General features: G+C 42.4%; 1 protein-coding gene across 10 annotated transcripts in view; it reads left to right on the plus strand.

The window, feature by feature from the left end:
* By (focal adhesion protein tensin) overlaps positions 1-27,996 on the plus strand; it is a 303,833-nt gene that overhangs the window by 214,115 nt on the left and 61,722 nt on the right. For 9 of the 10 annotated variants that reach the window (XM_078177339.1, XM_078177341.1, XM_078177345.1 and 6 more), the window contains 6 exons: positions 9,357-9,425; positions 18,591-18,812; positions 20,250-20,413; positions 20,513-20,662; positions 24,366-24,663; positions 25,704-25,941. In XM_078177339.1, the coding sequence (XP_078033465.1) occupies positions 9,357-9,425; positions 18,591-18,812; positions 20,250-20,413; positions 20,513-20,662; positions 24,366-24,663; positions 25,704-25,941 (1,141 nt within the window). Of the gene's footprint in view, positions 1-9,356; positions 9,426-16,506; positions 16,778-18,590; positions 18,813-20,249; positions 20,414-20,512; positions 20,663-24,365; positions 24,664-25,703; positions 25,942-27,996 lie in introns of those variants that run through there. The other variant, XM_078177348.1, reaches the window with a different exon arrangement.

The following is a 27,996-nucleotide window of genomic DNA, read 5'->3' on the forward strand; positions in this document are numbered from 1 at the left end:
AACTCAATAATTCCTTTTCAAAGTTTAGATACACAACAATATATTTTAATTCTATATAAATATAAAAAAACGATCGATATTCAGAAATGATCACAGCGATCGTAAATAAAAGAACATAGTCTTGTTAACCGTCATCGGACCGACTCGAAACCGAAAGAAAGCCACGCGGAATTCCGCGTAGTTTCTCGCTTTCGCGCGAACTCATCAGGCATTCCCCACAAGGAGCAGCCGAATCGCGTACGCCGCGCAACCAGATATTTCCGTAATCCTCGAAAAAGCAGGTTGCGTGTCGCAATTTGTTCGTTAATGTAACAAGCGACGTGGCCGCCGGCCGGCCGGCCGCGTGACCGACGTTGTTCCCAACACTTTCCTAACGCGACGACGGCCACGAATCCCGTCCCCGCGGCTCTCCGGCCGCGCTGATTCCTCTCCGCAGCTGTGCTCCCGTTGAGTGTGTTTAGACGTGATTCCGAATCGCGACGCGCGCTACGTCGCAGGGGCATAAGTCAATTAAACCGGCATTAGCCAATCGGTTCGTCTTTCTGTCGAGCAGCCCGCGTCCGCGGCGATTATACCGTTCGTTAAATCGAACCGCGTTCGGCCGGCCCGCGACTAATTAATATTTAGCGACGGGGCCCGCGCGCGCGGCACACGTTTTCATCCGACTGGCAACTATAATAAAGACACCGTCGAACGGCCGGATTACAAATGGTACACGGAGATAGCAGCGAGAGATACGTGAGTAACAGCTTCGTATGTAAGCGTCGAGCACAAAGCGGACCGTGGCTCGTTACGCGGCGTCTTCGTCGCGGTGAATCGCGTTGGATCGGGAGCTAAACAAAAGCGTGCTTCCGCGTTAAATTACTCGGAAAAGTCGGGAATAACGAGACGATGTTAACTGCGATGCTTTGAGGTGTCTTCTGTTTCACGGTCCGCTTCGAGAATGCATCAAATCCGCGGTCTAATAATAAGCGCGGACAAAGTGACGTTAAAGCGAATGTGAAAATTTAATTGGCTCCGAGAAAGAGAAATTCGAAGAAGAGTCGATATAATCGATAAACACGCTGCGCGATGAAACTATAAAATACCGTCGAATTTTTAAGGTTCTGCTCTACGAATATATACAAAGTTTTTTTATAATAATAATAATCGTATACAAGGAAAAATTCGCGAAATATCAAGACACGTAATTCTACCTTTTGCTTTTTAACTATACATTCCCGAAGCAGCGATAGCAGCTGTATCGTAACAGGTATATTGAAATTAGCAAAAACATATTGCATAAATATCTCGTAAACGTGTCCCTACGATTCGAATAATAGTAAATTAAAAAATAAACGAGCCGCGATGTCGATGCAAATCTAGCGACGCGTCGACGAGAGGAAGAAACGATTCAGTTTCAGCGCGAACGAACCAGTTCTCATTTTCATAACTCCTTAAAACACGACGACGGAAATTCGAGAATCAACGGCGACTATTTTTCGAATTCCGGTTTCCCATAAAAGTTTCACGAGTCCCGCGAATCAGGATTATTTTCGTGCCGGAATTCGGACACGCCCGGCTAGAACGGCTACCAGCGAAATCGGAATTATAATCCGTTCGGTTGACGTGGGCTAATTAGCATCGCGAAAGGTTAAACGTCGCCCGAAGACGCTCGCAATTTAATATGCGAATCGGCCCGTCGCGCCATTCGCATTTTTAATAGAGAGAGAGAGAGAGAGGGGACCACGGCTCGATCCCGAAACACGATCCCGCGTAGCTAAGCAATTCGTCCGGCTGCGGGCCACGTTCCCTACGATCCGCCTGTACATGTATATTCCCTGCAGTGTATATTGCGCTCTTGCGAACGCCTCCGTACAAAAATACCGGCGCCGTTTCCCTACGATATTAAACTCGATTCCTGTTTTACTGCGGACTTTCAACGGAATGAATACCGGTGCCTCATTTTATTACTTCCGAATCGAATCGCGCGCGTCTCGCGACGGCCAATCGAGTTTCGCTAGGGGCACGCTTTCACGTCCCGTAGCCTACTCAATCAATTTTCCCCCCGGCCATTTTCAACTGGAACAAGCCTTCCACCTTTTTGTCGCGCGACGGGATCCTCTGACGCGTCTCGACCCCTCGCGCTGCAACGTTTTCTTAATCGAATCGACCGAGAAATTTAATTTCCTGCGCGTGGCTCCGCTCGGGCACTTTGCGGACCAAGTGGAATAATTTTAGACGTTTTAGAGGGTTGGTGGATGGCCTGGTGTGCTAATATTTCAGTAAATAGATCTTTGTGTTAAATAAGTTATTTTTTGTATCAATTTTAGAAAGGTTATGTTATAGGTTATGTTATGTCGAAATGTTAAAAGGCTGGCAGAAGTTTTCTCTTTCTTTGAGAATCTTAATCAATTCAAATTGATATAGTTGTAGCTATATTTTTAATTTTGTATTAAATTGTACCAACTGCTAGATGTGAATTTTATTTATTTATTTATTCGAAGTGATTCTGGATCGAAATATAGTTTGGTTTTCTTGTTATCGACAACTAGGAATGAAAGTAAAGGAAGATCTATAGGAATAAGAAAATGTTTAGTCATTGTCATAATTATATTACTAGTTATTTATATTAATTATTTAGAAGTAATTATTACTGCTTTTTACAAGAATTAAATTGATCTTTCACATTTTCGTCACACATTGAAATAGAGCTTGGTCACGATCCACTAGATAAATTATTAACAACAAGTAATACTAATTACCGTAAATTTAAAAGAAACCATAAATCGACTAGTCAACGAAATCCGAGATTCCTCGACGCGGTCCGCCAGCTCCACAATTTTTCTATAAAATATCAGCGATACCTCCTTCGCTACTCCGACTCGAACCGTCATTCATCCCGCGGCTTTTAATCGCTCGTAATTGAAAAGTCGCTCGATTAGTCAATCTTTCGCAGCGATAATTACAGTCTCCCTACAGAGCCAAGAATCCGTTGAATTACCAATGCAAATCCGTGCGCCATAATTTTTGAGCAGCCGCATGAAATTAGAGGCAATGTAGCTCGAGCTATTAATTACCGTGATATCGAAAAACGTCGGATCATTGGGAGCGGTGCACACGGGTTAATTAAGATATAATTTCCAATGATTTACGATCTAATTGGCTCTAATAAGACATTATTTCGTCAGACGGGTTACACGGGCAACCGCGGGGATTACCATAAAAGTACGCGGCGGCGGCGGCAGCGGTTGCAATGCACTTTCCCGGCGTCAAGTGAAATTTATCGCTCCCCGATTTATCAATAATCGCCGGGGCCCCCAACACGCGCACGCTGAATTGAAACGTAAACGGGATCCCAGGCAAAATCGTAGACTATCCCGGGCGACGATAAAAATCGCGTTTACCGATCCCCGATCCCCCTACCCCTTCCCTCCCCTCTTTAGGAGGCCGCGGTGAATACGTCTGAATTACTGTGTCTCGCATCTTTATTCGCGCCGCTCTCCCGACAAGGACGCCCGTCTATTTATCCAGCCATCTAGTCCTGGCGGAACGTGTTCCGCCGCAGCGAAGGCCTATGGGCTAGTTAGAGTGATTTATCGTGCTCGTAAAATATGCCTCGAGTCCGCGGCGCGCCGCCACGAATCAGACGGGGCCAATCCCGATTCAATTCGATTCCGTGCCGCCGAATCATATGCCGGCTGATTTTTTCCGCCGGCATGATTATTGCGTTTCGCAACGCTATCGTCGATCTACCATGCTCTCTGCCAGCGATACGACGCTTTTGTCGAACTCTCTGGCGAGCCTGCACGGTCTCATAGTCCATGGGTCTTTAGCACGTCAGGTGCAGGTGAGAAACTTCGAAAATTCGTAGGAAATCTAAGTGGCTTAACGAAACTTGCGAAACTGTTTTTCGCTGTAATACGTTGTTCTTTTTGGTAGCTTTCTTTTGAAGAAACTGTGCAATTTTAGGCTTCAGTATTTTTCTTATATATTTGTTACTATTTCGACGATATTTGCTAATTTTTACTACAAGATTTAGACGTAGATAGTACTAATATAAATTCTATAAATCTATAAATCTATATTCTATAAATCTATAAATCTATATTTATGAATCTATAAATCTATATTTATGAATCTATATTCTATAAATCTATATCTATAAATCTATAAATAAATATATAGTTTATTTTGCTAATTTTTACTACGCGAAATAGAGACGAAGTTAATACTAGTATAAATTCGAAGTTTTACGATGTTATTTTCAAGTTAAATTAATTTGTCTTTCGATATATAGGTTATGTATGCAAGAGGTCAAAATATATTATTTAATTTCCTAGCTGTCCAAACCTTTGACATATAATTTACTTTCCCAAAGAAAATGTTCTTTGTGTTTCCTGAAATTCCTCGTCGGAATTCTACGACCGATGAAAATTGTTATAAAGAATTTTTGTAATAAGTTGTATTACTTGGGATTGAAGACACAGGCGTGTCTTATGGGGCAATATATGCAGCTTTGTCTTCCAAGAATTTTCATAGAGCTACTCTTTGTCGATCGATTTTTCAGCAGAAAATGTTACAGTACACTCTTCAAACTTCTCCTTTGGATGAAGGTAAAAAATTTTGATGAAACGCGTCGTAAAAAATCTCGCAGTAAGTTATTACAACAGATGAGATTGAAGGGGTTGACTATAAAACATATTGGACGCGGCGCTGTCTTACGGGGGCTGCATTTTTATGAATACCTTTCCAGCCGAAGGATTTTGTCAATCCTCGTCGCTTGAATATTTTGTTTGGAAATGTCTTGAACATAACCTAGACAATGTCCATTGGGAATTGTAAATTTAATTTTGGTCGATATTCAACGAATTATACTCAAAAGAAGTATGTAAGAATATTGATGAAATGATAACAATTATAAAAGCTGAGGTTAAGGTTCACGTACCACGTATTTTCAACTTTAAACAATTCTTGGCGAAGCACACCCTGTAGAACACTTGAGAAAAGCCCGCACACCAGTCACAATTATAAAAGCGCATTCTAGAAATCGTAAACTGAGACTCACGTACGCCATGTTCCTAATTTGAAAATATTCTTGGTGAAGAACTCTGTGATAACCGAGTCTAACAAATTGCGATTAATAGTCACGTTTTAATAATTGTTGAATAAGGTCCACATACCTGTCACTGGAGGCAAGCCGTTGGTTAATATCTGAAAATTTGTTATTAAACTGTACAACCAACTTTAGGAAATTTATATTAAAATATGCACCGAACAAGTTTGCAAAATTTTGCATAGTTTGTAAACCAGTTAAAATTATAAATTGAAATTGATTGATCCCGAAGATCAATATTTCCACAAGATGTAGATCTAGGTTATGTTTACCTTTTTTAGAAATCATGGCACATATTTGTACATTCAATTTTCTTAAAATTGTGGTAATTCTAAGCTTAAATAAAATGAGTATTAAGTGAAAAACTCTTCATTAAAAAATCCTTCAATAATTCTCCGAAATAACATTATCAAATGAGATGAAATGAGTGAGAAATAAAATAAAATAAAATAAAATAGATTTTCTCTTATTATAAAAATTCATCCTTGAAAAAGTTAATACTTAATACTAAAGGTCAATACTTGACAGAATACATTTTAAAAAACCCTGAGAAGCCTCAAAATCTCTCGAGAGCAGTTGCAAATATAAAACCCGATCTCGAAGACCACAGTCTACTAACCACGTGTCAATAACTCCAAAAACTTCCTCCCAATTTCATAAAAACAACCCCTAAAACGCAGTCCCACCTCGCGACACTATTAACCGAAGAAAAACCCTTAGAACCGTGTAACATCTCAGAACCAGGAATTCCCTTACTACACGAGCCACCGCATCACCCCGAATTCGAGCGAATTAAATGCTGCATCCCCGAACACGCCCCGAAGAGTAGCCCCCGCTCCGTGTCGTCTTACGCGCGCTCGTAAACCCGGCAGGAGTATAAAAGCCGCGCATCGCGGTCGTAAAGACGTCCGGTCGCGGATCCCTTTGGGAGATCGAACGTTAAAATTAGACCGCGAGGAGGATCGGAGAAGGCTGCGTTTTCGAAAAAGGGCGTGTTCGAGGATCAGCAAAAGCGAGGGAGGAGGAAGGAGGAAGGAGGAACGACAGGGTGCGGTGCCGCGGTGGTCCGGCAATTTTACGGGGTAATTATATTTACAGGGAGTGGCACTCTCGACCTACTCGAGAGAAGTTGTCCCTTTCGACGATAGAACTCTCGCGCGGTCCTGGCGCGAGCCCGCGGGGCGCAGGAGCAGGGCCTGCGTGCAGCTTGGGAACGCTGGTCGCGGTCGCCATGGCTACGTGACGGCGTCCCCTCGCAACCCCTCCCCGACCCCGCAGCCGAGATGCAGGGTTTCATCCCTCTATCCGGCCGCAGCGCCGGGGCGGCTCCCGTGCGGCGCAGACGTTCGGTGCCGGTTGACCCAGGTCGCGTGATCCTCGGCTGATCGACGACCGATCCTTCGCGTTTTCTCACTGACTGTCATCGTGTCGCTTTGATCCGCGAACTTCGTTAAATTCGTCAGCGACCGTAAAACCGTTCGCGAGCCGTTAAACAACGATACAACAACGAGGAACAGTGATGCGTCGAGCGTGCACGTTCGAGGGTGGATACTCGATGTGACCTTGAGCCGACGGACAGGTGGAGTCGCGAGGTGCTGTCAGCCTGCGGGGATTCAGGATCGATGGGCAGGGTCCTCTGCTTGGAGACCCGCTGCTAAAGTATTAAAGCATTCCCGAGGATTCCAGGAGGAAGATTGATTGTACCTTTTACTCGAGGACTGACAGAGGGGATGATATTCGCGTGATCAACGACAAAAGTGATTCAAAGTGCTTTCAGTGTATTTCGGACACAGAGAGCTAATCATTCATTGATATAACCTCGACTACGTCTTTGAGATCAACTAAAAGGTGCTACGAAGCTCATCGAAACGATCAGGAACAAGTTTCACGTAACTTAACTCCTAGCATTCTTACACTCGAAGACGCTGCATTCTTGTTCCCAGGAGACCTTTCTTATCTAAGTCCTCCACGTAACCGGAGTTCTACACGAATAAAGTGATTGCAATCAGTGACGAAAGTAGGAGGTCTTATCTAGCCCTGGGGCTGCAATCGGAGACCATGAGCGGCAGTTCGGCGATCAGGAGGATGATCGGGATAAGGGGTTCAATTAGCACGGAGAAGTTCCTAAGAGAGTGCGAGCCGAAGCGCGTTCGGTCGGGCGGCGTTTAAGAGGATGCAGCGACATCCGACAGCGACTACGTGGGATTAGCTGAAGCTTTTCGCCGACGGAGTTGGCAAACGTTTCTTCTCGCCGGGAAGATAGGAGAGAAGAGGCGGTGCCCGATGTTGCGGAACAATTCGTAACGAGCACGGGACACCACGGCGCCGACGTCGAACGAACACGTGCCCGCGGTCCCGTGAACTTACCAGCAAACTTTCTGGCAGATTTCGAGCGAACCGTTGCTATGATTGCTCAATACCGATAGGTTAATCGCGAGATCGTTATTTTCGGCAGACTGAGAGAATTTACGAGACAGTTGATCGCGCGAGGAAGAAGAAGATCACTGCGTTGTTGACTCGTGGGATAAGTACTGAACGTCTGCTCAATTTGCTCAGGCTATTTCGACATCGGCGCGTGAGATTTACCGTTCGCCGATTAAGCGGTGTGCTCAACGATCGATTGAAAATCGGTGGATAAGAGGGGCCGAGCCGCAAGAGATAACGATACCAAATAGTTTGATCGGTGATTCAAGAGTTTGATTCACGGTGTCCGCAAACACGGAGCACCTTAATTTTTCGATGAATCGTTGACGTGTAAATACAGCCGAGTATATCGAAGGGGGCTCCTTGGAAATACGTCGGTGAACTCGCAGTTCCTATGAGAGTTATAAAGAGATATTTATTGTAAATCTACAAGAAGAGCTCGTATTTTTACGGATATCGGAGAGATGACGAACTCGAACAGCAGCTCGCTGTCGCGGGCATGGCTCCGCGCGAATTGCTGCCGATGCGGCGATCCCCGTCAGGACAACGCGAACAACAACCTGAAGGAGGAAACGCCTATGCGGGAGGAGACGGAAACGCTTCTGCACCGCATCGCGTTCACGGTTTGGCACACTGCCCTCCATATCGAGAGCGAGGTGCGTTTCGACCCCTTTCGTCGCGCGGGCGTCGCTCGCCCGATCGTTTTGTTGTTACGACGCCCCGACGAACCCCGACAAATTGCGCCTCGTCGCGTCCACCGTTTCCGGCCGTCTAGTTACCGTCGAGATTTCAGCCACGCTGATCGATCGATCGCTATTAAAACCGATATAGTGTGATCGATCGTGTCCGCTCGTTCGCGACGAATATTGCTCCTTCTCTCGAATTTTCCCGAGGAAATTCTCGATATTTATTTCATTGTAGAAGATCCATTGATAGGAGAGACGTCCTTCTTGCGATTACTATAATTTTATTTTCCTTTGGATGGTGGGCCTTTGATCATAATTTTATGCAGTTATGGCAGAGATGAGTTAGTAAAATGCAGGACAAGGAAAATGTTTTTTTCTTCTTCTCCATTTTCTTTCTGGTATTTTGTTATTTTTATACGATTAGTTGTACTTTTGTTTAGGGGTCGGTGACATTCATTTTATTATTTTTTTATAATTAATGGAAGTATTCATTTTAGGGAAATCTCAGAATATTGGTACATTATTTTCTGTTGAAATAGTAGAATGGAGATCTTTATGCAAAATGAAAACTGTCTATGTGAATTTTAATAAACATAGCTCAGACGAAAAAATCTTTCTTTTTTTATTAATTATAGTAAGTTAAAAATAATATAATATCCTTAATGCACATCCTTCATATAACTTTTAACAACGTCCTTAAAATCTTTTAACAGACAATGTCTTAACGGACAATGTATACCTAAACGCAATTATTTAATTAAATAATTATCTAAATAATATTTATGCTTGATTGTTCCACGGGGAAATGCGAAAGTCTCCATAACCATAAACTGCAGTCCCATCGAATCATGGCGAGACGCGAACTAAGTGACACGACTTCCTCGGTTTTCGATTGTTTACGGAATCTCGTTAAAGGAAAATTAAGGGTTCCATTGTTTTCCACGTAGACAGACATTCAGGGAACAATGAGAATAATTTGCGTTCTGCGTGATCTTTTTTTTTATATTTTTTTGGACGAGCACGCAACCTACTTTCTTAGCCGGCAACTTTCGTATATATATATATTTCTGAAAACGGAACGCAATTATGATTTCTAAAGCCGGCGGTTTCGAGGCGATGTAATTACGTATACTTCTCTCTCTTTGTTGCAGCACAATGGGGGCTACGAAGCACAGCCGAAGAGTGTCAACACCATCGCCAGGAACAAGCAGCAACAACAGGTAAAGACACCGGGCGAACTTTCACGTTGTATTGTGGCCGTCCACCTGTCTGAATTAGATCATTCTTCAACGAGTGCTCGATCTTCAACAAGTCTTCAACATCAAAATTCAAGCATAAAAGGCGGTTAATATTTATTGATTTATCACATTGACGAGGTGGTATTTATTCAAGACGGCATTTGTTTAAAGTTCGTACTAGTTTTTTTGTAAGGTAGTATTTAGTTGAATTTTGTACAAGATTTATGAAAGGATTACATTTTTTTAGAATTCGTACGAATTTTATCATGAGAAGAAGTTAGTGCAATTTGGATTAAAATTAATTAATGAATAAGGAGATTCGTCTAAAAATATCGTAAAGAGGTGATTTTTATAATTTATTGATAATTGGAAAAGAAAACGATGGTGGTTACAGTGATGATTGCTATAGGGTGTTTAAATTTTGAAGAAGTGAAGCGATGTAAAAATTAGCAAATTATTCTAGCTGTCGTTTTATTAGAATTGAACAACTTTGAGTATAATTTCATAGGGATTGCTACAGTCTGTGTAGCCATCGTGTGGTATTGCCATTCTCTAGCAGAGTAATTAAACTCAAAGACTATAGAAATAACCAAGCATAAGAATTGCCAAAAGAAGAACATTTTAATGACTCGCGAATTTATCAAATTCAAATCACGGTGGCGAAAATATCGATTTCCAGCCGGCTTCGTCACGTGGTATTGCCATTTTTTCATACAGCAATCAAAGCCAAAGACTATAGAAATAACCAAGCACAGAAATTACCAAAAGAAGAACCTTTTTAATTGCACGCGAATTTATCGAATCCAAATCACGGCGCCAAAAATAGTAATTTCCAACCTTCCTCGTCACGTGGTATTGTCATGTTTTAATAAAACAATCAAACCTAAAGATCATAGAAATAACCAAGCACATAAACTCAAAACAAAAAAAATATTTTAACCACGCGGCAAATTATCGAATCCAAATCACGACTCGGGAAACAGCGATCCCCAGCCTTCTTCGTCGCGCGGATCATTCAATTACAACTCCGCCCGTATGCCGCGGTATGTTTTGCGGCGCGTAATGCACGGCTACGTGACCAGAAGACAAAAAGGCGTTCGGAGGAAGGGAATGGAGGTCAGGTGCGCGCGGCCGAAACGGTTCGTATAACCCGGGTGTATCGTTCGAAATTTCACGGCGTATCGTACGCACGTGGCTGGATGCAAAACACACACCGGTCGGTCGCGCACGGCAATTTCGACTGCCGGGGCCGGAGCCGAGTGATTTTGCATACAGGATCGTTTGCAAAACGGTGGATCGTGACGGTGGGGTGGCGCGGTGAACAGAGGCAGGCGGGGCCCGGTAGACGGAGTCGGAGGCCGTTTCGTTCCGCGACATCGAGCTGGCCGTTTCGAATGTAAATAGGACTCGGCCGTGTTTTCCCGCGGAATAAATGAAGACACGCCTGATGCAATCGGGGCACCGCCGCCGTTGTCCGATGCCGGCCGTCCTCGCACTTGCCCCCATGCGCTTGTTTTAATATGAAATATTTAGAGAGCCGCCGCTCGTAAACGGTACAAATCGCGGCTTCTTATCGGGCCCACGGTAAACCCTTCCGAACGCGGCCCCCCCCCCATTTTGCATAACGATCGTTCGCGTATTTTCGATGTTTCCTGCGGCTCGCAAGGAATAATTCCGCAGTTTACAATACCCGCCGCGCGATTTTACTTTCATGCCTCCGCTACCTCGTTTCTTACCACCTCCGGCGATACTTGAGCGTCCTCCTCTCCCGTGCAACCCTGTTTCCAGCCGTATAACGTGTCTTCTTAGTGGAACGGTTCTACCAAGGTCTTAATGCGGTGTTCGACACATCGCTAGAACTTTATTGTACAACGAAGTCAAGCAACCTGTGCGGATCTCCTCGGATCTTTGTTTCGTACGATCTTCCATGGCCACTTCGATTGGCAGTTGTCCGGTCTGGACATGGTCCCCATAAGCGTCGCGCGAGTGTTACGACCATCATTTTGTGCTTCGCGCGAAGAACGTCAAATCGACTTTGTGAATAAAATTTCTTAACACTTTACTAACCGGTCATTAGGTCAGAAAAATTTAGCTCAATATTAAATTTTCTTTTCTATTTCCAATTTAATTTATTTTATTAATCGCAATAAATATTTAATATTTAAAAAATTATATAATAGTGAAGCTTACGATGGTACTATTTAAGATTGATTATAGCTTCTCTTCGATGACATTTTTATTTTATTTTATTTTCCTAATAGATTAAAACAATATTTTATTCTTACATATTTCCATCTATTTTTATCCCAAGACTTTGGTAAGGGAAAACTAAAATATTGCTCCGTTTTAGAAGAAACGAATAACATTCCTAATTACCGTATCATGTATGGAATCTTCGTCACGAGTTCGTTACAGCGGCTGCGATTAAATAGACCAATTATTTCCGGCGTTATACATCAATTTCGTACGTTATACGAACGAATAAATACGTTCCAATTGCCGGCAGCTGATCCTCGGAAATCTCCGCGGGCGCGAAAGAGACGGCGATATCGGTTAAAATCGCGGTTAAAGTCTAAAAATGGGCGAGCGGAAAGAAATTTGCGAGGGTGAAATAAGAGTGGCACGGCAGATCTCATTAATTCGCTCGGGACCCGCGGACCTCCTATACGTTGCCTCCCGCGTAATAAGTACACGTTACTGTTAGTATTATTAAGTGCGATTACTCGAGATAACGATCCGAGGACGCAACACGTGGGAGGATTAAGGCTAACACCGGGCAGAGAATTAAAGCGGGACGGTTGGATGGCTCTCGTGGCGGCGATGCTCCACACGCGTGCTTTATTAGCGGACCTTTTTCGAAATGTACGCGACGCGTATAAGGCATGGCCGGCATTAATGCCGCGACCGGCGAGAATTAGTCGTGAAAATGGCAGTAAGCCGGTGGTGAGGCACCGTGTGAGCCGCGCCATGAGTCGACTGATGTTCCACGGAGATAATCCGAATATATCGACGATGACCGTGTAATGTATTCGCGAGACCCTTAGCCGGGTTTAGATTGCGGCTGGTCCTGGGAAAATGGACCCCGGGCTCGTAGCTCTATTACCATACTAATAAAGAAAATGTCTTCTAAGGCTGTTGTTCTATTACGATATTATAATATCGTATAATTCGAGTTTTTATTTTTATCGTAAATTAGTATTACGAATTAAATGGCTAGAAAGGGGCGAGAAAAAATGGTAGGGCGATGCGTTTGGACTCTTCTGAAAAAGGAGACTCGACGCTTTATTATGGTTTTAATTTCATTTTAGAGAAAAATTTTTCGCGCTTTTCACGAGCTTGCAAAAATAAGTCTTAGCCGAGAGTTGAATTTTGTAGGAGAAAATGTGATGCTAACGACACAGTCGGGATATTTAAAATATAATCAAATTTGTATTAAAGGGCATACTTTACCCTTTAAAATGAGCTAAGTATCGACTCAATAGCATTATTTACTACAAAGTTACGGTTATTTGAATTTTGCCAAGATTCGTCCAATTTCTGCCTCGATCTTCAACTCAGCCGCTGCGGCGCTCTTTTGATTCAAACAGCCGTGAAGCGATGCCAAAAAATCATAGCTCGGCGTTATTCAGCTCGTTGGAAAGAGGAGATTTCGCGCTTCAAGGTCCGCGCAGTTTTATTCGCGGAAAAAATTTGTCCCGCTTTGCCAGAGGTCGCGCGACTTGAATTTTTGCAGAAAATCGGATGCGAAAATAACTAAAATGCGCAAACAATTTTTATCGACTTTTTGATAGAATTTGTACAGTGTGTATGACTATTGTTATGAGTCCATGAGAAAGTTGTCGATAACGATAAGCCCACTCCCACTTGGCTCTATAGTTCGAATGAGAAGTTAGCCGCGGCAATTACGCGTATTAACGATAATTGCCGTTGCTGTCGCGCGCTCTCCGCACCCTTTCGATGCCTTTCGCTGCCTCTGTGTATTGTGACCAATAATTATCGTGTTCACATCGCATACTCGCATTAGGCTCTTTATAGTAAAGCAAAAGTTTCTCGCATCAATAGTCCATTTGTGCTATTGTAGTTGCAACAAACAAATGCAATTGCAATCAGAGTTTGGAATGATTTGGATAGTTATTAGAATATATATTTCTCCAAGAAAATTTATCCAAATAATTTATTCTTACTCGAATATTTTATTCCAATTTTTCATTATTGATCGTAGATTGTTTTATAGATTTTTTCGAATAATTTTAAATGAACGTGTTATTCTAATATTTCATTAATCATCGTATAATATTTTATAGGGTTATTTGAATAATTTTAGTTAAATTATTTTAATTGAATAATCGATAATAATAATTATTTGACGTAACTTATTCTATAGGTTTAGTCGAAAAATTTTACTTGGATATTTTATTTGCATAATAATAATTATTGTTCGAGTAATAATAATAATTATTCGTCATAAATTACTCTCTCTAGATTTATTCAAATAATCTTATATTTATACGAGCTTATATTTCTTATATTCACCTTATTCTTAAACAAGCTTATATGTCTTATATTCATGTTATACTTAAACAATTTTATATCTCTTATATTCATCACATATTCATACGAACAAAATAATACACTGTTAAATTATCATCCAACAAAACTCTCATTCGATTGGCTGTTTATTCGACAGTCGCGTCGAGTAGAATTTTATTCGCCGGTCCTTATCTTTTATTGGCCAGCCGAATAAAATTTCGCCTAACTCTGCGCCGGCAACGTCATAAATCGCCGCGCAAAAATCACGGCGTAGCCCGAGCTCCTGCTAAATATTCGTGCCACCGCCACCCCCACCCTCTCTCAAGGCTCCAATTTCCAAGCCGAGGCATCGTCCCGGTTCCCGACGTCGCTCTCACCCTTTCCCCGATTTTCCTACCCCCCGTCGAATCGCGGGGTGGTCGCAATCCTCCCACGCGTGTCGCCGTCGCAAATTGAAAATTTAACGACCTCCGCGGGCGTAAAAAAAAGGCTGCCGCCGGGGCATAGGCAAAAAGTGGCGGGCCAGTGGAGTAGGGTGAAGGTAGGGCGATAAGGGAGATGAGAGAGAGAGAGAGAGAGAGAGAGAGAGAGGGAGAGAGAGAGAGAGAGAAAGAGGGGCAGAGATTGGGAGAAAAAGAGAAAGAGACAGAGAGATGGGGAGAGAGAGAGAAAAAGAGAGAGAGAGAGATAGGGAGAGAGAAAGAAAGAGAGAGAGAGTGATCAAAAAGAGAAAGAGAGCGAGAGAGATAGGGAGAAAACGAGAAAGACCAGGAAAGAGAGAGAGAGAGATGGGTAGAAAAAGAGGAAGAGAGCGATAGGGATAGAGAGAGAGGGAGGGGGGGGGAGGCTCTAAAAATACGTTTATAGGATCATAACGCTGCAGGCCGGTGCTCGCGGGTGCAGCGAGAGCTTCGGCCGCTCGTACGTCGCGGTCCGCTACGGCCGTAAATCCCTCGCAGCGTTAGGCTCACGTGTGAAATTGCTATTACGCCGGGCCGACGGTCCTACCGCAGCTGTCGTTCCTTGGAAGCCGGGGACTGCCCGCCACGCCGTCGCCGTGTCCTTCGCATTTCTCACGCTTGCTTAGGATCCGAAGGGGGATCCCAGGGGGTCCTTCGCCTATCCGATCTTTCCGTGGAAGCCGGTGCGCGCGCCCTTCCACGGACAGGGGGCGCCGGGATATTCGCGGGCATTTGTCAGACGTCACGCGCGAATAAGTCGTAATATCGTCTGACGAGCAGCATTTTTAACGAACAGTATCACCCGCGGTGTGCGGCTGGATCTTCATGACCGACTCTGTCTTCCTCTTTCTCACCCCTTCTATGTTTCTCCGATGGCTGGCGCGGTACGGGACCCGTGTACTTGACTCGTCCTGTTAAATTATTAGGTTCGTGCATAGGAAATGGCGGATTTGTTGGCGAATATATTATATAAAGCTTTATATATTTTTTTCAAAAGCTGTTCATTTCATCTATTTATGCTTCATTTGTTTTAATATATTTTACTCAGTGAGATTTCAATGCATACCATCAATGCAACGTTTACGAAGTAAAAGCGGTACCTAAATTTTTTAAATAATGGGAGTTAGTTATTAATTTCACAACGAGATTTCTCAGCGAGATTGTAATGCATAGATGGCTGTCTTAAAGAAATCTTGATCTTTAAAATCAATATACTCTGATATGGCATTTTATTGTCTTCATTTCTATACTAATGTTCGATAATTCATTAAACAGCTTATTCATCGTATCTTTTGAATAGCAGAAATATAAAAAGAATATATGGTATAATAACAAGAATATTCGCCACAAAAATTATTTCCAACGACCATATCAATTTCCCAAGTACTTATTTATTTATTATTTCTCACCCCATCAGTAAAACTTCAATTTCTGTCGCAGAGACAAAAGTCATCACCAAACACATCAATTTCCCCAACCATTTACTTATTTATTTTTTCTCACCCTAACAGAAAAACTTTAATTTCTTTCGCAGAGAAAATTACCTCCCCCACAAAAATCATTCCCAAACACATCAATTTTCCCAACTATTTATTTATTTACTATTTCTCACTTCATCAGCAAAACTTGAAATTCTCACATAACCATGATATAATCTTCACATAACCACCCCCACAAAAATCACCTCCAAAAAACCACACCAACACCCCCAGTAAAACCTCCACGTTTCACTACTCGCGACCATCAAAACGCAAGCTTCGATATCTGCGAGCATAATGAATATCCGCGACGCACTTGTCCAACAATCGTACTATTCAGAGACCCGTGGTTACTTCCTCGTCGCCCTTGAAATCGAATTACTCACGCACCGGAGTTATCTCGTTCTCCATACTGCTTCGAACACGCGCGCTAATGCGGCTCGCGTCCAACGACGAGCGTGACTTGGTCTGGAAGTCGCGCCGCCTAGTCGAATTCGTTGCATCATAGATGCAGAAATCACAGGCTGTTATATTAGCCGACGTAGTGGGGAGAAGAGTCGGTCGTACGTCAGGTGGACGAAGAAGAAGAAGCGCAGTACAGCCGTCGTACAAGAGCAGCGACCACTTGGTGTCCACGAACACGGCGACGACGCGCAGATCCGAGAGGAAACACAATACCCGGCAGTCTGTTATCCCGTCGGCTAGGCCCTCTTCCCGTAAACCGACTCCGCACTGCCAGGATAAACGCGGCGGCCGAGCGCCAGGATTTCATGTCGATTCGCTCCGATAAGGATCCTCCACAACGGGCGCCGCCATGCCGGACAAGATCGTCGTCAGGATCCTCTACGCGCCGAAGTACTCCAAGGTTCACTCTCACTCGACGGAGACTTTCTGCTATTCCCGGCCGCGGTCCTCGCAAGCTCCGCTTCCCGCCGGCTCGATGAATAATTTATCGTTTCTTTAATGAGGCCGCCGTGGCAGCTCGGAGCGCTAGGAATTGGTTATCCCGGCCGGTGAAAGTGCTCCGCGGGGGTTGTAAACGACTTCTTGCCTTCGTTATGACTTTAAAAACCGGGATGAATCGTGCGCCCGACCGTGGAATTGTTGCGCGTCTTCCGCGGACAGCTATCCTTTTGTTTTTGTTTGTTTCATCGTCGTTTAAAGCAAGGAATTGTTCTTGCTTTGATAAAATTGAAAATTCTTTTTTATTTCTTAAAATCATGGACTTGGAAAGTTCTCTCGTGGCCCCTTTACTAAAATTAATAAATTAATAGTATGCCATATGAATTAATAGTGTGCCATATTAGTTAATAGTGTATCATAATAATTAATAGTGTATCATATCAATTAATACTGTGCCGTATAAATTAATAGTGTTTTACACTTCCGAGAATTCACCACAATATACTGTTCATCGATATGAAAATCGATGCTCGGATAAACGCATAATTGTATAGTATCGTCGCACTGTAATTTTATGGAGAGGCAATAATATTCGCATGGAGAGGTAATCGTTTAAATTAAGCGTTCCAGTCACGGCGACTGATAATTGTTGAATCTATAATGAACGTTCTGCTTCTTTGAGATTTGAGAAACAGTTTTATCGGTGCACGATTTGGAAAATGAGTTTGGCAAGATATAAAATCAATATAAAATTTATGCTTGGTAAAATATATTCGTCTTGTAATTTAGTTTTACTTGAATCGTCTGTGTCGAAGATTTAGAAACTGTTATTAGTGAAAATTGCTTCAGCTGAAATGTTCACAGTCAGGACATGTTTTATCGTTGCAGAGCTATAAAAATAAATCTAGCAGTGTGTTAAGTGACTATAAAACTTAATCTCCGAAAACTCTGCGCGTTTAGCAACTAAGTTTCACTTTTATGGTTTGCAACGTAAATTTTGGAATACTTCGGATGAAAAATTGTTTTATCTGGCACAGACGTCGTAAAAATTTATATTAATGTCTTGTTTAATTATACTGGGTTATTTCTAAAATAATCAATTTGTCAAGACAAATGTTGCATGGTTTAAAAATTCATAGCATGCAGTGCATTCATTTTTTACAAGTGGAGCAGGTGCGGAAATTTGAAGACCAATTTTTTTTTGTTAAATTGAATACTATATTTTTTTATATCAAATCTTTTTAGCTTTCTGCTAATTTTCAGAAATCTGTGATAAGGTCAAATCTTCAATTTGATATTGTGTGAAAATTATGTTCAAAAAATAAAGCGAAATTACTCGTTAATTATTAGCTTTAGGGTTAATGAAAATGAATATTCTTTTTACATAGAATTCGTCATTTTTCCATATTTTTATATATAAAAAAAAAACAGCATGCCATTTAAGAAAATAAAGTCGTCCTTTAACCTATATCTTCACCCTTAAAAAGAATAGATACTAAAAATGTACTATACCCATTTCAACCATGCACCTTATATATCAAAAAAATTAACCCCTGCATATTTTAAAAATTACAAGAATTTCACAAATTGTATCCATCACTCTATCCACCAAAGTGAAAAATAACTGGACAATTTAGCCACGGAGAGTCCATCCATCTTGTAATTTAATTTCACTCGGCTCGTCCGGATCGGACGTCATAGGGTTAAAAATTGATTACCGTAAACCGAACGTAGGATACGGGAATTTAATTGGCCGGTTAATTGGCTTTGTGCAGATACAGACGTCCACGTCGACGACGGCACCCGCGAGGACGCCGGGCGTCGGTGCGGACGCGGCGACGACAGGTTTGGGGAAGGTCGGAGGTCGCGTGACGGAAGTGATGGAGCTCTGTTACGTCACCGAGAGGATCATCGCTCTTTGGTACAGAGAGGATGCCCAGGGAGTGCTCGAGCACGCTACCACGCTGCTGCGAGGGAAACACGCCGATAATTATATGGTGAGCACCTGCTATCGATTAATTAATAGCCGTTTAATCGGTCCGCTTTTTTTTCTGATACGACGACCGGCAAATTGAACGACGCCGCGATCATGGGCGTCGTGTAACCTTTAACTCGATTACGCAATGCTGTTAGAACCGTTCTTTCCAGTCGCTGCGATTCGACTCGAATCCTTAACCCTTTCGCTACGGAGCGCGTTACCGAGTAGTTGTCACCGAGAATCCTACGAAGTAGAAATCGTTTATTGTTCTCGAAATTTTACAATGATATTTATTATATTTAATAATATCGTTTTGCTTTCTAAAACATAAAAGTTTGTAATTTATGTTTTTAATTATTATAGTCAACTGTTTTTTAATTCACAAAAGTATCTCAATGTATGGAATAAAATATGGTATGAATCTGTATACATATATTCGGAGCGGAAGGGTTAAGCCAGCTCCGTGTCTACCGTGACCGCCATTTTCGTAGTCCTCGAACACCGGGGCAGCTCGAGAGCGAAGAGAAAGAAAGTTTCAGCAAAAGTTCAAGTCCCCGGTGTCGTCTTTAAAACTATTCTGAATACAGGAGGAGTTGCGAAGTTTTGTAATAGCTACACCAATTACACCGTGGACGGGTAATCAAACGTACCGCGGGTTCGGGGACACCTAATTGCCTTGGACCGTGTTACAGAAAAATGGTGGGCCGACTTTCTCTGTTGCAACAGTAACCTCTATCACTTTAAAGCAATTCGAAGGTGATGCAGGGTTCGAGACAGTATTGTACTTAACCCTTTGCGACTGTACTAAGTTTAAGTCAGAATTAATTTTTATTGAATAAACAGTGACATAAAATATGCAAGGTTAAGTAGGGAGAATAACATTTTTTAAGTCTTCTTTAAAGTTTAGATATATTTAAACATTTTTTATTTCTTTTTTCAAGTTTAGATATATTTAAAAATTTATGTAATCTTTGTTAAAGTCCAGATATACTTAACACGATAATATGTTTCAATTTTATGTAAAAATTAAGAGAAAAAATAATAGTTTCGGTGACTGAGAGTGGACAGACGACTGCAAAGGGTTAACAGTTGATTTACAGGATTTTTGTTGAACAAGTATCACAAGAAATATGTTCAATTATTAGACTGAGATTTACCAGGCTATTTTATTAAAATTGTTAATGATAATAAGTAGTCTGGACTTTTTATACAAAATAAAAATAGTCTATATCATTTACAAATATCAAATACAGAGAAAATACTTAATAAGCTTAGTGGATTAAATCTAATACAGTAACATTAAACAATTTTATAAATACACGAAATGGCCTTAAAAACCTCTCATTTCCCAGAGTTACAATAATTTTGAAACACCCTGTATAGTAAGAAGACTTGCCGACAATCATTGCATTAAATTCAGCAATATAGTAGTTAACCTAATCGTCCTAATTTCCAGATATTCAACCTGTCGTCGCCAGGACGTCCCGGCGAGCCAAACACCCGAGAAGAAGGCTGGCCGCAAGGGTTAGCGCCCAGTTTGGAAAGGTTGTGTGCCTTGTGCAAGGAGCTGGACTCCTGGCTGAACGGTGCGCCGAATCGCGTGGTGGTTCTCCACGCCAGGTGAGTATCCACCGCCTCGAAAAAACCAGCATACCCTCGGCAAGACAACTTATCCAGTGAAACAGATAAATAGAACCGATATTCATCTTTCTAACGCAGGGGTAGCAAAGAGCGATTGGGTGTGGCAGTGTCCGCTTACATGAACTACAGCAGCATCTGCGGCGGACGCGACCAGGCGTTGGACAGGTTCGCTATGAGGAGATTCCTGGACGACAAGATCGGATCCCTGCAGGTTCCGTCCCACCGAAGGTAATCGTCGCTTTCCGAGCATGACGTCGCATCGGCTCACCGCGATAAAATTCAGTTTATCGCCTATTAGCCGCGAGCTAGTCGCACACCGCTGCGAAAAGTGTCGTCCCCCCGTGTCGCCGGTCGACCAGTACGACCGGGGCCAGTTATTAAACGGGCGTACCTGGCCACAGTCCCTATTTTAACGCAACGAGCCTGTCGCCGATCGTTTGACCGTAAACCTGACCGTTCCGGATGGTCTTACTGTTTTCCAGCGTTACGTAAACTGTTATGTCATAATTAGCGTGCGTGCCGGCACGACGAAATTGATATTTACGAGGCTGCGCTCTTGTTTCTCCGATGCGGTCGCCGCGGAATTGATCTACGCGTTCCCGGCGCATCCTTGGACGCAACCGCAACAATCTTAGAGGATTAGCATTAGAAATTTAGAGTGCTCTGGTATATTATAAAATAATTTATTATGATGTTTTAGAAAATCGTAGTGACCGGTTTTATATCTGTCGTTTCAGTGTTATTAGGATTATAAAGTTTCTTTTATAGAAAATAATTAAATCAGTGTTTAAATGCAAGCATATATTATCTTATTCCATTATCTTTATTACTAAGAGGTTTATTTTAATTAAACAATATCTAGTAACTGGATTTGATGACTTAGATTATATCTATCAATGTAAATGACCGGTTCTATATTCCTCTCTTCAAATTTATTAGAATTATAAAGTTTCTTTTATAGAAAATAATTAAATCACTATTTCAATGCAAGCATATATTATCCTTATTATTAAGAGGTTTACTTTAATTAAACAAGTTCAAGCAACACGATTCTATGAGTTAGATTATATAAAATATGTGAACAATGAAGGCACTCTGAAGAACTGTTGCAGTCTAAAGTGCTACCGAGTCACAATGTCGGACTTCATTAATTAGCCGAAGCGTTCGAAATAGCAGAGCTCGTTGCGGGAACGTTGCACACTATATCATTTAGCTGTATCGCGAGATTGTATAACGATTCTCACGAATAGAATGGATCGTATGAACCCAGACGTCGTGGAATTCTCTAGCCTTGGCTGTCCGTTCGGACAGCCGTCAAGTTTACCGCCACCCGTCGTCGTCGCTGCTTAATTGTTTAGTCGAAGCTGCGCTCCCTCGGCTTGCATCAAATTATTCAGACCTGCCGACAGTCCTGCAATCAACGGTATTGACTGTTCAAGGTCGATTCTTCCCACCTTGTTTTAAAGATAGTTGGTCGGTGGGGTGGGGGCAGAGCTCTCGTGACCTGGAGACTAATTAGTCGATATTTATAATGCGATTACTTCGTGGAGAAAAATCGTGCGGGGATCAGGCTATACTCATTTTAAAGAGTAAAGTGTACACTTTTATTCTAGTAAAGTCAATTTTTTGAGAAAAATTTTTGTAGATCATAGTACGAGAAAAAGTGAAGACACCTCGAATATGATTCGCAAAAAATGTGCCAAATTTAAAAAATATTTACAAAGACAACAAAATTTCTTTTACTTATTGAAATGTACATGAAAATAGAGCTTGGAGTATTATCTTTCCAACGAGTATAAAAATGTCGATCTACGATTTTTTCTCGCGGATTTATCGCAGTAACAATGAAAGATTGCACTGGAGCGCAGAAATGTTTAATATTCAGCCTCCGACTTCTCATTCTCCATTTTATCGACCTTCGCTCCTCATCGCATATTGATAACTTCGCTGATAAAAATAATAGTTACACGCGCGCCTCGATTAACAAAAATGATCTCACATTCACACCGACCCACCAATAAACCAATATTCGCGCGCCTCGTACGCCGTAATCCCGGTGCCTATAAGTATCCGATAATCCGCGACAAGTTCCCGTCCGCCAAAAAAGTCCCGGAGAAATAACCCCATAAAACCCGAGCGACGTAGGCAGAGAGAGAGATAGAGAGAGCCCGTCCACCTTGGCGATCCGTTCGAGGCGAACGATCTCGGCGGCGCCTATTACACGCTGTCGATCCGTAGCACACCCTTCACGCTTAGTTTTCGTCGGTTGACGGGAGCGCGGGATCGTGGATCGTGGATCGTAATGGTGCCCCATCGGTGCCTGTCCTTATATATACGCGGCAGAGATTTCCCCCTAGGCATCGTCGTCGTCGTCGTCGTCTTCGCTCTTCCTAGTCCGCGTACCCGGCCGATCCGAGCTACCCGCCATTAATTCGACGAGCACCGAGCATTAGCATGTCGTTAGCGTGGCCCGAGCTGGAACGTATGAATCCATTATCGGCTCGCGGGGAAGAGGCTTCTCTACGTGGCCCGTTTCAAAGCGGCGCGACCACTCGCATAACCAACCGCACACCTTAGGTGCCACCGTGAACAGGTTTTTTTCATTAGCCCCCCGGGATCGGTCAGCCGGACCAGCGAGATCTCCTATCTGCTTCGTTACGAGCGACACGCGAGGATTCGTGAGCGGTGCCCGCGAAATTACGAGCGAGCCGGATCACGATGCCGCATAATCGACAGGTACCGACGGGGAACCAGCTCCGTCGTTCCGCGTCGTCCGCTCTCTTCCGTGTTTCGCCTGTGTATTACAAGCCGTCGAATTAATCGACACCGAGAGCTACATCCGACGACCGGCCTTAGGCCGATCGAGGCTGGAACTATCTACTCGCGAACGTCTTCGTACGTCTTCATTGTAGGTGGCAGATACAGGGGAAAGGGAATAGGCATGCTGGAAGCAGTTTGAAAGGTCATGGTGCGAAGGGGTGAAATGCAAAATAGTTGTCTGACCAAGTAAAATTATGATTGCAGATTTTATGCATTTTAGTTGATATTAGGTAGTAATAGTTTAAGGTAATGGAATTATTTGAAGCGTTTAGAGCGTCAATATATAATTTTTAAATTATTAAGATGTTAGAACAAAAAAGGGGTTTATATTTTGTTTCTCATTCTTGTAATATATGCATAGTATTTTTATTTTGTATAAAAATCTGTGGTCTATGTATTACGTAGGCGAAGTCGAAAGATCGTCATAGTGTGACTATTTAACAATTTATTACGCCACGTACAAAGGTGATAACATGAAATGACAAAAATTTATTTAAACTATAAATTTCGCCCTTTAAAATGAGCTAAGAGTCATCAAGATACGATCATTTCAAATAAAGTTACAGCCTTTTGAATTTCATCAAATTACATCTTGGACAAACGCCTAATAATATCACCCTTGCAATTCAAATAACCATAAAATGGCGTAAAAATATCATAGCTCCACGTTTTTGGGCTCGTTGGAAGAGGATACTTGGCTCTTAAATATCAATTTACTCTTACCGAGAAAGGAAAATTATTTACCCTCTGCAAAGGTCTACGAAGTCGTAAAATGCCGAAGCATCGTCATCCCGCTCAATAAAATTAGCGCCATGGGAGTTGCGTGCGCGAGTATCCATCGGCGCGGTTGGTTCGTGACGAAAGCGTATGCCATTGTGAAAAGCTCGGCTCACCTTGACCCGGGCAAACATAAACGTTTCCTGGGAAACGTCGCGGCTTTAATTGCTTCTCGGTGTCACGTTCTACAGCGGAATTCTGGGACATGGTACCTGAGAGGCTTCGGCTCTTCCGGTGGCATTCCCTGTCATCGTTGTTATCCAATCAGGGGAGAGGGATCGCAGGAGGGGATCGCAGGAACGGGGAATCGGTTGAACCGTTCTTTCGCTTGCAGGTACATCAAGTACTTCAGCGGTCTGCTCTCCGGCTCCTTGAGAATCAGCCAGTCACCACTCTATCTGACGCATCTGACGGTCCTCGGGGTGCCTCTGTTCGAGCCGACCGGCTGCCGCGCGTTCCTCAAGGTCTACGAGGGGCTGACACCGGTCTACACCTCGGACCTCTACTCCGTGACGAACGCGCGAGAGTTCACGGTGAACCTCGGCGGTCTGCGACTGCGGGGCGACATTCTGGTGAAATGTTACCACAGGGTGTACTCGAAGCAGAGCCGAGAAGTCATGTTCTCCCTTCAGGTAAGACCACCGTTCCGAGAAAAATTTAACCGAACAGTAGATTCGCCAATTAAGGAGGAGTTCTAGGAGGAAACTGGACGTAGAATTTAGAACACGAATCCCTTCGCGTTTAAGCTAACATTTAAAAGCTAAAACTTGAAGTTAAATCTTTTTCGATCTTTTTCTGCGCTTCGCATAGTTTTCACCACCTACGTTCAATTTTCACCCCTTGCTGTACTTTAACTCTTTGCTATCGTAAATCTACTCTCAGTCACCAAAATTATTTATTTATTTATTTTACATAAAATTAAATTATTATATTATTTTAACCTCTGAGACACGACACGATATTGCATGAATGAAATTTTTCATAATTAAATTATCATTTATATATTTTTTGTATTTTTGTATTTATATATTTTTTGTTATATATATATATATATATATATATATATATATATATATATTATCTTATATAGTATATATCTTCTTTTATTAGTGTATTGTGCATATATACTTTCGCTTTAGTCGTTCACTATAATAATTAATAGTACAGTATACACAGTTAAGTAATATATACAGTAAATACAAAGATTCTTTCTCTTTGAAGAAACCATTGTGATCGAAGAATTTCCAATCCTTATAATCGTAAAATAAATGCCACGGCAAAGGGTTAAGGTCTCTTCAAAGTATTGTAAAAGTCACCCCGTAGCCGTCACCGCACACGTGTCTAGAATTCCTCCATCTCCGCTCGACAATTCCTCGGGTCCCGGTACACGTTCACCGCGAACGAACGCGTTCCGATCAGTGATCCGTATTTTTTCCGGACCGATTTCTTTTCCCGCGACGTCGCCAGGCATTTTATGAATCGAGCGGCAGCGTCGTACGAGAACCGTCAATCGGTCCAGAATCCCGAGAGCCATGTAATTACCGAGATGGTATCTGCTTTCCGTGTCTCGTTACACGGTGAGACCGCTCGGGGCATCGCGATTACGTAAAACGCGATCGTTACACGTTTGTATCGCGATCGGTCTCAGAGAGACTCGTTTGTTCCCGCACAGTTCCATACGTGCGTGATCACGGAGAATGTGGTGTCCTTCCCCCGTTCGGAGCTGGACGTCGCCTGCGACGATCCCAGATGCCCGCCAGACAGCGTGGTCACCCTTTACTTCGCCACGGACGCTAAACGCCAGGACGGCCCTATTCCGGCGCCTACGCCCGCTGTGCCGCACACCTCGGCTCATCACGATCCCATCCTGCACTGGGACAGCTACACGAATCTCGAAATCAGCGACGACGGTGAGTAAGGTTTTTCATTCGGCATGGAGTCGGAGTTAACCTCTTTTGGCTACTGTGAAAGCCTGTGGGCGCTTAGACATTTTATTGAGAGAGTCAATAGGCGCTTGGAAATTTTTTTCAGAGAACCTATAGGCGCTTAGAAATTTTATCAAGAGAGTTTATAAGCGCTAAGAAATTTTACTGAAAAAGCCTATAGGCGCTTAGTAATTTTACTCAGAGAGCTATCGGCACATCGAAATATTATTAAGAGCCAATAGGTGCTTAAAAATTTTATTGAGAGATCTTATAGGCGCTTATCCCATTGCGGTCGTCAGAGACCGAGGGTGCCTATATATGCTGGATGCAATTTAGCTTTCTGATATGGAAGAAATAATATGCTTTTGATATAGCGAAATTCAGTTTTTTGATTATTGAAATGTGTATTATATATACATAAGAAAATAGATAATATATTAAATAGTAAGTGAAGTATAAATATCTTCATCTTTTTGTGTAATACAGAATTTGGCGAATAAACTTTTTTTTCTGAAATAGTAATTACTTATGAATATTATACAGTTCTTTTTCTATAAATTCTTTACATATATATCTAAAATTCTATTTCAAGTGAAGTTAATTTACCAAATTATGTGTGACATAAAAAGATAAATATATTTACAATCTATTCACTATTTAATATACTTATTTTTCGCAATACCTGCAATTTAGAAACTACTGGTACCTTTCCAGCAACACCTGCTCCACAAATGTAATACTTAATGACAATAATAAGTTAACTGACACTTTGGTAGTAGATACATTTCAGTTGCTGTGCACTAAATAGAAACTGTCAGTTAGCACCTGCTAAATAGCACCTGTCCCTTGAGTACAAGATTTTTTGTCATCCGTTACAACAAGGTCCTATGAGGTACTGTGACAGATTTAACAGCTTCGTATCGGTGTTAATTGCGATTGGTAGACGGTGATAGGTTAATCAACACCTTTGATTGTCGGATACTTTATAGCTGATGTGCACTGTCTGGAAGGTGTTACTTTATATGTACTAAGTAGCACCTGTCCCTCGAGTGCGAGATGTTATGTCATCTTGTGTAACACAGGGTACTAGACCACGATTGACTTAACAGCTTTAGACGTCAGATATCTCGTGTCTATGGCAATCACGACCAGTGGACAACAATAGGTCAATCGACACTTTGTTTGGCAGATACACTAGTAGTTAATGTGCAGTGATTAGAAGCTACCAGTTGGTAGCACCTGTCCTAGAAACGCAATGCTCTATGTTAACTACTATATCAAAATTCTAGTTACTGATAGAGTAAACAAATTTTTTATGTGAATAATTTATCATTGATAAATTATTATAGGGCCGTTTGAAGCAACTTTTTCCTTACGAAAAATGCAATCCATGGCTTTGTTTATGAGTTATTAGTGAAAAATGGTGACCAATAAGAGACAAGCTCGACTGACGATTGATTCTACCGCTTTGCGTCAGCTGAGCTCCCCTCTCATTGGTCACCATTTTTCACTAATAACTCGTAAACAAAGCCGCGAATTGCATTTCTGCTAAATAAAAAGTTGCTTAAAATGACAAGAACTCCCTATTTCCAGATTTCCAGCAATTTTTGTATAAATTGCGAACGCTCATAAATTATAATCAATCGCTCCCTGTTCTACGTCACGTTCGCCATCGATCACCTGCGATTCTCGATCGACGGTACACATTGTTCCACGTCGTCCCACCGCCCGAAGAATTTCAAGAAGCTCGTTCCATTAATAATCGCTTCTGGGAGTCCGCGGTCCGAAGGAGGCGCTCGATTAACTTAGATTAGCGTAGATTACAACGCGACCGTCCAATTTGGTGCAATTGCTACGTCGTCGTATTAGATCGGGTTACCGGGAGGGGAGGTCAGCGTTGGAGGTGGTTCGTCCTGACGATGATGAATCGGTGGACCGCCGAAAAGGAACGAAACGGCGCGGCGGCGGAATCGCGGTGATTTCCACGTTAGCCCTCCGTGTCCGACCATCATAATGGATATACCGGAGGCGCCCGGTTGG

This window comes from Augochlora pura, chromosome 3 (genome assembly GCF_028453695.1).
Source record: "Augochlora pura isolate Apur16 chromosome 3, APUR_v2.2.1, whole genome shotgun sequence".
In the NCBI taxonomy this organism is placed as follows: domain Eukaryota; kingdom Metazoa; phylum Arthropoda; class Insecta; order Hymenoptera; family Halictidae; genus Augochlora; species Augochlora pura.